Here is a 10,737-nt window from a genome sequence, read left to right as displayed (position 1 = left end):
AATGGAAGAGAAGACAAAGTCAGTCAACCAGTTTATCAAGAGCAAATTTCTCAAATCTCAATTAGTCACACCGAGAAATGTCAAAATAAGTCAACACACTAGGATCCACGATACATTGTGTACCTACTATTGACTCTAGTCTAAGGTCTAATATAGAAAATTTGATTTCATGAGATATGATACTTTTTCAACATGTTCTAAGGCTCGATCTCATGACATCACATTCGAGAGAATCACTACATCTGCATGCTATTTAACCACAAGGTTATTGGCTAATAACAAAAAAATAAGTTAAGTTTTACTGACTCATCAATATCGCATTAAGAAGACTTAATTTGTGTTAATATGAAATTGTTAGGACATTATTTTTATATTCTCGATTATAACTATCTAGAGTAATACTCATTTTTAGTACTACTTTTATTAGAAGTTGAAAAGACTCATTTTGATTATATTGAAAATAATTATTTTTTATTTTATATTAATTATTAATATTTAAAAATGTATTAAGTACTTACTTATTTTAATTTTCATGTTGGGAATTAATTTAATCACACAATGCGCAAATTATAAGAGTGAATGAAGGTTTTTTTTTTTTTTTTGGTATAGTACATCTAGGGTTCTGCCGTCTGAACGAATGATGATTGGTACCCTTCATTTATGTTCGTTAATCATTTACCATATCTAAAATATTTACTTTAACAACACAATCTCAACTTTTGCTTAGGCTTCCATAAAGCTTCGGATGATTACTCTTATACAGGCTTAGTTAGAAATCATTGCAAGAGAATCATTTAGAGTTGGACAACCTCAACTTTTGCTTAGGCTTCCATAAAGCTTCGGGTGATTACTCTTATACAAGCTTAGTTAGAAATCATTGCAAGAGAATTATTTCCTCTATTGGGGAATGTGTTAGTTTGTCGTGTTAATTAGTTGATTAGCGAACCATGTTGCTCATGTGTTAGCCAGGGCCTCAGGTTCTTATGCTGAGTTATGCTGGTTTGAGGGAGTGGGTCTCCATCCCTTCTAGGTGTATTTCTCATATTATTTTCAATTATTAGCAGTGCATCGTTCATTTCTATATATATATATATATATATATATATATTCCTAGAGTCACTAATCGAACATGACTAAAGAACGCGACTAAGGACACGATAATTAGGATGACCTAGTCAGTTATGCCAAACTGACGCAGAAGCACGAGCTGACAGAAAGGCAGAAGGAGAGGAAACTGGAGTAGGAAGAGTATAGAGTCCCCCAGAGCTACTGCCCTGCAGAAAGATTTCCTTGGTGGTGATATCCTTTACAACAAAAAAGGAGGGGTGAAAGTCAAAAAACACTTTATTATCTGATGCAAACTTTTGAATAGATAGTAAGGATGTTGACAAACTAGGAACATGGAGAATATTAGATAACTTAAAAGACCTAGACCTAGATGGGGTATCAAAAGTAGCATGACCAACACAACTAATAGACAGACCCATACCATCACCGACACGTAAAGTGTCATTACCAGTGTACTTCTTAGAGGTAGAAAGGGTAGCTATGTCCGGAGTTGCATGATGTGTAGCTCTGGTGTCCGGTAACCAAGTATGAGAATCTGATGAGGCACCCAAACCGTTCTGAAACACCAAATTAGCTTGAGGATTCAAAGTTCTTAAACGACGCCAAACACAATCGGTTGCCACGTGACCGAAACTAGAATAAATGAGACACCGTTTTTCAAAGCGCACAACACAACTGGGTGCCGTGTGGCCAAAACCATTACAAAGTTGGCATTGAACATCAAAGCATCGAGAACAATTGTGTGGCACATAACCAAAACTATAACAAACGAAACACGATTTTCTAAAGCGTAGAAAACAATTGGGTGCCACGTGGCCGAAACCAGGACAAAGTTGACACTCAACATTAAAGCCATGTCTATCATGCTGACCTCGACGCGGACTGCCACGATCCCAATTGCTACTGCCTTGTTGCATGATTTCAGAGGCACGGACAGCGACGAGACGGCGATACGGACAGACGACAAGAATAATTATTAGGAACGTAACCCTAACTAACTGATACCAGATGAAAACTGAATGAATTGTATTAAATAAGATTGTTCTAAAATACAGATTACATGGAATGAGAAAATCTCATCCAGACTAGAATAGAAAATCACAAGAAATCTAGAATAGGGAGTAACTCAAAATACATAGAGTCCTACGGAGTATTACTCTTTGCATATTTTCACGAGAAAATAAAATCAATCGAGCTTCTTACTAGACTAGAAGAACGGCTCGTCCAAGAGAAAAAAAAAAGAACGTTAAATAAGAAAGGGTCAAAACCCAAAAATTAAAGAAGCGGAAAACAGCAGTCTCTTGGACGTCTGTAGTCGTCAGCGTGCGCTCCCAAAACTCACAACTCAAAACTCAAAACAAAGCTCCCCGAGAAGCATCGCGAACTATCATCCTCCCTCGAATTTCCATGGCTAGGGTTCCGAGCAAGCACAGCCGCGATCAACTTCAGGTTTTCTACTCTATTACGGAATGCAAGGGTTTTCTTCTTAAGTCCCCCCCTCTTTTTTTGCGTTTCATGCTGTCATTCTTATCAGCTCTATATCTTATACTTACTCCATTGTATATTTCTCGAGATTATATCTTGTGAATTTTGAATACCCTTGAAAGTTGCGAAGTTCCTCTGTTCACATAAAGTTTTTTTTGTTTTTGTTTTTGTTTTTGTTTTTGTTTTGTTTTGTGGGTATTTTCTGAACGCAAAGTCACAAAGTGCACATTTTTCTTTGAAATTTCATAGAAAAAATAAATTAAAATTAGTTCCCAAATAATAGAAAGAAGGAGAGTGGAAAGACTCTAAATTGAAGGGAGTATTTTGGCGGATTTTGCCTCGAGATAGAAAGAAAATTTGAACTTTAGATAGATGCACAGGAGTCAGTAAGAATGGATTTTACTTTTATTCTTTTTCTGTTCCAGTAGATGTTCTGTTTTATGTCTTTTTAGCCATTTTGCTTGAAATTTGAATATTATTAATTCAGTTATTGTGCATATAAATAGTTTTGAGTTTTTCCTTACAAATTCTTGGTCATTTTGAGTGTATATTAGCTTGAGCAGCATACTTGTTAAGCAGGGTTTTGAGGGGCTATTGAATAATCTACAAGATTGGGAACTGTCATTGAAGAACAAGGACAAGAAGGTGAAATCAGAGGCCCTTGGCAAAGAGAAGCTGGTAAGTGGTAACTTTACTAAATTTGCTTACAGATTTATGTTAAAATAAATGAGATTTATAATAAGGAAACTATTTTCCTTCATATTCCTTTTCCTCAATTTTGTAATATTACCAGTGTGGGTGGCTCTGCTATTCTCATTAGTCATTACCATGGGAATTTTTATTTTGATGCTTGACTGCTTGAAGTGATATCTAAATTACAGTCCTACAGTATACACCTTTTCATTTGAAATTTAGAAAGGTAATTATTTATCCTTTCAGCCTCATTTGTGGAGATTAACATTTTCAGGATCTGGATTTCTAGTTTAGAACTTTGTTCTTAGTATGACTTCAACAATTAGCTGTTCAGGTTTTTCTATTGCATATTAACCAATTAGTAACTAGTAATATTACAGATTGAATGAAATCCAATCTATGCAATATTCCCCTCCCTCCCCTTTTGTTCCCCTCTCCTGTTGTCTTGTCTACTTCTCCACATCCTTGCTTGAAGAATTCTTTACTTTGTTACTGAAAATTCTTTTCTTTCCAAATTGTGCTTTCACAGGGAGAGGGAGTAAAAAGTGCTAATGAACTTTCTAGTGTTCCCCAAACTAATGGGAGACAAGTGGAGAAACTTAACTCCAGCTCTAGTGCTGCTGGTCAGTATGGATATTTGAAAAATTATGATTCAATCAATCATTTGTCAAGTCGTTTCAGGACAGAAGACAGTTTTGCTGATGCCAATGCAGAAAAAGAGTTGGTATATTTTGGCCTTCATTTTTTTTTTTTTATTTTTAATTCTGTTATAAACTGAAGTTCGTACCTAGGTCCTCATGGATATTACATTTCTATTTCATACTTTTTTTTGGTAGGGAAATGAGTTCTTTAAGCATAAAAAATTCAACGAAGCAATTGATTGCTACTCTAGAAGCATTGTTTTATCACCAACTGCAGTAGCTTATGCTAATAGGGCTATGGCTTATCTTAAGATCAAAAGGCAAGTTGATATACTCTTATTCATTTTCTTAGATGAGATTAGGTTAACTTAAATAAATAGTCAGGCAGTTCTTCTAATCTACTTTCATTATGCTTTATTTTAGATTCCAGGAGGCTGAGGATGACTGTACAGAGGCTTTGAACTTGGATGATCGCTACATTAAGGCATACTCTCGCCGTTCAACTGCTAGAAAAGAACTTGGAAAATTAAGAGAATCCACTGAAGGTATAGCTACAAATATTAAATTGAAGAGAATGAAGATCTCCCATGTTTTTGATTGCATATTTCCCTGATGTAGTTATAGCTCAGTGCAGATGCTGAGTTTGCCTTGAGGTTGGAACCACAAAATAATGAGGTTAAGAAGCAGTATGCTGAAGTAAAAGCTTTGTATGAGAAGGTATAGTCGTCACAATGTCTAGATACTAGTTCTTGTTTGTGGTGTTGTTGTAAACTTTATTTGTTTACTTCTGGGTATCTGGACTCCCTCAAGGGGGAAAATGGTAGTTCACTAGTTCTTGGTCATAGGTTGTTGTTCGATTTGAATTGTATATACATTTAATATAATACAAGTCTTTTATTAGTGGATCCTGTTAATACATGAATAAGAATTAAAATTTTCCTTTTAGGAACACATGGTTTATCTGGAGATGCTGAAAAAGCAAAGGTTGACATCTAGTTAGGGGAGGGAATATACAAAAAATAATGAAGTGAATCTTGTAGAGATACAAAATTCATGGTTGTCGGAGCATCCTGGGAACTCCTGTTCTCAAGTTCAATTTCTAGTACATCAGACTATTAATTATTAAAGTTACATAGGAAATTTATGCCTGTAGGCTGTATCTGTTCTGTGTGTATGCATGTATTTGAATTTTGAAGCTTCATTTTTCAAGATATTGCTCTGGTACCTTTTAGAAGTCTGCACAGTTTGGGCATTGTCATGTTTGTATTCTCTCTCTACATCATTTACCAGTTAGTTGACTCAGTTCAATCAATCTGAACAGGAAATTCTTAAGAAAGTATCTGGATCAACCAAAAAATCTGTTCAAAGGACACAAAAATCTGCAAAACCAGAAGAGGAGATGAAGAAATCTGAGGCCACTGTTCAATCTGTCTCGAGCAGTTCTCAGCGGGTGACAGAAATTCAGGTAACTTTTACTCAGGTTGTTATCCTGAATAAGTGTTGGTCTTTTGGATTTTAAATGGGGGAATGCTCATTAAATTTAAACCTGGATTTGGTTGATGGGAAAACACTAGATGCTTGGATTTATTTTTAGTAGTTTGCATCTTTTGGTATACTGTTCTAGTAGTTCAGTGAAAATTTCTCGTCTAGGGGATTTAGTTCTATGTTTAACTGCCTTGAGGTGCTACAATAAGGATAATATGCCACAAGGCACATCTAATTCATTTGTTTGGACTAGTGTCTCTACAATGTATAATTAGCAAGAGAAAATTCAAAATTCCCTTTAGAAATAGCAGTGAAGATATAATAAATGGATTCATTTTCTCAGTTTCCTCAAGCTAGCTGAAATGTCAGCTCTTTGGCAGGGAAGTAAGAGAACTGTTTCTGCAAAGCCTTCCATAAACATTGAAGCTAGTCCTATGGAACTTGACACAAAAGAGTCAGATGCTAATCCAAATTCTTCTTTGGCTACTGCAGAGGTTTGGTCTTTATTGTTATTGTTATTGTTTCTCCACTTCTAACACTAAAAGAAAGAAATTATTTTTATAGAACTGTTAAATGTTAAATACTTCTGTCAGCATACCAGTGCTGAACTCTAAAGCATATTAAGAAAGAAGCTATAAGATGAAAAGTAGTTTTGTGGCCTCAACTGTCCTGTAATTTCCACAGAGAAATCGAAAAAGTGATAGACAAGAGCTGAAGGAGTCTGTGCAAGAGCTTGCTGCCCGAGCAGCTAGTTATGCCAAAGCTGAAGCTGCAAAAAATATTGCACCACCAAATTCAGCTTATCAGTTTGAGGTTTCTTGGCGTGGACTTTCTGGTGACCGTAATCTTCAAGTTCAATTACTGAAGGTCTCCTCCAATGCACTCTTCTTTGCTTCTTTCAGTCTTCCGCTTCACTCTGTTTATACCATTTAGACTGCATTGGTTTTATGCCTTTCTACTGCTCACCTTTTATATTATAAATGGTTCAGGTAACTTCACCCGCGGCATTACCTCAGATATTTAAGAATGCATTGTCTGCTCCTATGCTTATGGACATTGCTCGGTGTATTGCCACATTTTTCATGTAAGTAGGAGGGTGATTTCACCATTTCAGGTTATACAAACACCATTACCACATACTTAGTACCTAGATGCCTTTTCTTCTGATGAGCAGGGAAGATGAAGATTTGGCTGTTAGGTACTTGGAAAATCTGCCAAAGGTCCCAAGATTCAGCATGATCATCATGTGTCTATCATCTTCTGATAAAGCTGGTACGTCTTTTGTGACAGTTTATTGTTGTACCATATTCCTTGTGATTGACTTCTTAGCTGTTTGCATATCTTTGAGCTATACGCTTTAGCACATTCTACTGATGCATGATCAGGACTTTCTTTTTTTTTTTTTTTTTTCCCCATTTACAACAGAACTTGCCAAGATATGGGATGAAGTATTTAGCAGGGGAACTTCAAAGAACTCAAACATTCTTTATGCACTACGCTTGAAGTATGGCCTAAAGCAATGAGGCCAGGTCGGCCTTCTCTGGCATGATGACCTGAGCATTTTGATGTTTGTAGATGCAGTGAAGCGTGACTCTGAGCTAGCATCACTTCCATTTTAGCTGTGCATTATTTATGGTTTTTTTTTAATAGAAAAAGATTAGGAAATCAATATCCATTGATGTGTTGATACATACTTGGGATATTAAACCATGTTGCTTTAATTAAGAGGGCTTGGTGTACCGTATTAAACTAAATCTTTTTTCTTTAGGAAAATAATCATTTAATCAAATAAGCCATTGAACTTTGCATGATACCACAATGAGGTTTCTGAACTTTTAAAAGGTGCAATTAAATTCTCAACTTATTAAAATTGTGTAATAAGTCAAATTTACTGGCAACCAGAAGGTTACTAGCAAAATTACAATGACATGACATGCAAAATGTAGTCAATTGTTGTTGATCGCCGTCGATAATGTAATTGTCACTATTTACATAACCAAGTCAACTATGGATTGACTAAATTGATCGCCTTCTTTTGATTGACAAAGAAAGCAACTAGTTTGGTTGCCTTGAAGAGGAAGGCGACCATTGTGGTTGCCTTTTTCACGGACAATGACGATCAACGATGATTGGTCAGTTGTCAATAGTATTGATGGAACTTTTATTAACAAGTTATTCCATGTGGATAATCGATTATTGAGTGTAAATGCATTAAAATGATAAGTCGAAGGGTTTAATTGCACATTTTAAAAGTTTAGAGACCTTATTATTTTTTTGTGTTTAAAATTTGCATTTTCATCTTAGGTTGTGTTTGGAAGAGTATGAAAAATTGAAGTCAATGGAAAATGACTTCCAATTAATGAGAAAAATAGTTGTGTTTTTTGAAACGTGACTTCTCCGTTTTTTGGGGAAGTCATTTTTCACCAAAGCCAGAGCTAATATGCTTTCAACGAACCAGCGACTTCTTCTTTTTCAACTTCTTCCAGCGGCTTCTTCTTCATCCTTTTAAAAATATTCAACACACTTGAGTCGTGGCGCTCACGATTATATAGGCATCCCAATTTTAACAAATTTATTCTTGAAATCCTTACCATTCTACATGAACTAAAACCAAAGTCCTTTACGAGATTTCAACATGCAGCACACTTGTTAAATTTCGTTTCGGCCGTTAAGCTATTTTAGCATTTTCCAAATAATGCTAGTAATGCACAAAACATCCATATTGAATCTTTTCATACATTTAACATTATTCTATCAAATAATTCGCATGTATAAAGATTCAATAATAAAATATATTACAAGGATACTACAAAATTTATTCATAAATAAATAGGAAAATACATTGGAAACAAATTCTCTTATTCCTATCTCGTAGTAATCCTTCAAACTCGTGTGAGGTATTCCATTTGTCCAGCCGTCCACTCCCGCAGAGTGGACGCACCTTCGCACATCGAGTACACCCGTTAAAGGAATTAGGTTGTGACCTTACTCATCCAACCATCCGCCGCATCCTTTAACCATAGCGAAGTTATCCTCAACCTTTTCACCAGGATGACGGTTCGCTTCATAGTGGCCCCTCGCCTTCTTTACATAATCTTTTTGAGAAATAATCTTTTGCTTGCCCTTCCCTTGATTAGGTTGAAGTAATTGTTCACACTACAATAATGCTCAGACCATGTAGTGATCACATAGCCACTGGATCTTTCGTGGCTGTTAGCCGATCAACAAGTGTCCGAAAATTTAATGCGGTCACATATCTTATCTTATGAATGTTATGTTTCGAGGGAAGGACCGGAAATTTAATTTTTTTTTATCTTTTATAATACAAGTGTACGAAAAATTGGCTCGATGTGACCATAATACAAGTGTTTATAATGTAAGTATTTTTTAATAATGTTTCTATATTTAAAAACTTCTCTTTAGTCTTTTATTTTTATTAATTATCTACATTTCAAATGTCTTCATCGGTTGTGCAAGAAAATTAGAGTTACCTCAATAGGATTTGTCCGCCCAAGGAAAATTTCAAAGGACAATGTGATTATGAATTCTAATGCGGTCCAATCTTATCTTATGAATGTCATGCTTCGAGAGAAGGACCGGGAATTTATTTTAGCTCCATACAATCAAGAGTAAGAAAACTAAATTTATAATTTTTATTATTCATATAACTTAATTGAATTATTTGTGAATAGCATTTGATATATTTATCATTGGTTGCTTCTTGTCATTTGCTTTAGTTCAAAAACAGTCTATGTATTAGACCCCATAGCGTGTGACGACGACCTAGATATTTATGAGCGTATATTGTTTATAAATTATTTATGAGCGTATATTATAGGGCATTTCGAACATCTATAAATTTACGAGGACAAAGAGCTAGAAATACAGTTTAACTTAAAAATATATATACATAGAAATTTATATTTTGTAGTGTCCTCATCAACTAAATACTCGTAATCTTTTTTTTTTCCTATTGAAGGAGGAAAAGAGTTAGTATCGCCTTCACTGAGGTTTGAACTCATGACCTCCCATATGGGAGAGCCACTACTCTGTCATCTAAGCACAAGATGTTTAGCATATTGAGTTTGAGTTTAGTTGACTTAGTTTTGTTGGAGGTTTTGAAGTAATTATTGAAGTAATGATGGAGGTTTTGTTGAGTTAGTTTATAGTTGTTTTGGTATTTTGAGAACTTTGAAAACTTTAAAGTGTTGTTTTGAGAACATAGCTTTGAAGTGTTAGTTGGTGTTTTGAGAACTTTGAAGTGTTATGTTTTGTGCACTAATTAAGTATTAGTTTTGTGCTATAAAGTATTATGTTTAATGCTTAAAGTATTAAGTATATATACATGCACACTAAGTATTAGATTTGTTCTATAAAGTATTATGTTTAATGCTTAAATTATTAAATATATCAACCTGCAAATTGAGTATTATGTTTGTGCTTTGAAGTATTAGACTTGTGTTATAAAATATTTTATTTAATGTTTAAAGTGTTGATTATTATATATTTGTGCTATGAAGTATTAGAATAATTAGACTATAAAGTTTTATATTTAATGCTTAAAGTATTAAATATATCAACCTGCAGAATGAGTATTATGTTTGTGCTACGAAGTATTAGATTTTTGTGCTATAAAGTATTATGTTTAATTCTTAAAGTAGTGACTATATCTACCTACAGACTGAGTATTAGATTTGTACTGTAAAGTATTATGTTTAAAGCTTAATGTATTGATTATATCTACATGCAGATGCATGGAGTATTATGTTTGTGCTATGAAATATAAGATTTGTGCACAAAGTATTCTGTTTAAAGCTTAAAATATTGATTATATCTACTTGCATATGGAGAATTATATTTGTACTATCAAGTATTAGATTTTTGCTATAAAGTATTATGTTTAATGTTTAAAGTATTGATTTTATCTATTTAAGTACAGACTATATATTATATTTGTACTTTGAAGTATTATGTTTAATGTTTAAAGTATTGATTATATATATCTACATACAAATTAAGTACTATGTTTGTGTTATGAAGTATTAGATTTGTGCTATAAAGTATTATGTTTATGTGTGTCTATAAATATTTGGTGTGCTTTACACAATAGCAGAAATTTGATAATAATACGTTTATTGTCTCATTGATAGTAAATGGAATTGAAGTAAAATGAATTCTCTACAAGGATCGGTTGTTTGCCTGGTGGTTCATGCTAAGCGTGTCTGATCTATACTCAGATCATGTAAATTCACTGTTGGCGAAGGCTTCTAAAATTCTTAGAAGTGAGTTCTGGAGGCTTGATGGGATCCCCTGTAGGCAGGTTCATTTTTCCTGGCAACCACATTTGCAAATTAGCAAGTTGATT

The 10,737-nt window shown here is 34.2% G+C and overlaps 1 protein-coding gene across 1 annotated transcript; it reads left to right on the top strand.

Moving 5' to 3' along the window:
- Positions 1–2,355: 2,355 nt before the first annotated feature.
- Positions 2,356–7,183, top strand: LOC116006145 (RNA polymerase II-associated protein 3). The gene is made up of 12 exons (XM_031246426.1): positions 2,356–2,517; positions 3,133–3,231; positions 3,776–3,970; positions 4,083–4,207; positions 4,311–4,432; positions 4,522–4,604; positions 5,209–5,352; positions 5,753–5,866; positions 6,057–6,239; positions 6,362–6,456; positions 6,547–6,644; positions 6,798–7,183. The coding sequence occupies exons 1-12, from the start codon at positions 2,476–2,478 to the stop codon at positions 6,893–6,895; spliced, it is 1,398 nt and encodes a 465-aa protein (XP_031102286.1). The 5' UTR covers positions 2,356–2,475; the 3' UTR covers positions 6,896–7,183.
- The last annotated feature ends 3,554 nt before the right edge of the window (positions 7,184–10,737 follow it).

The sequence above is a fragment of the Ipomoea triloba genome, chromosome 15 (genome assembly GCF_003576645.1).
Source record: "Ipomoea triloba cultivar NCNSP0323 chromosome 15, ASM357664v1".
NCBI lineage: Eukaryota > Viridiplantae > Streptophyta > Magnoliopsida > Solanales > Convolvulaceae > Ipomoea > Ipomoea triloba.
The sequence above is the reverse complement of the archived record's forward strand: the minus strand, read 5'-3'. Positions and strand labels throughout refer to the sequence as shown.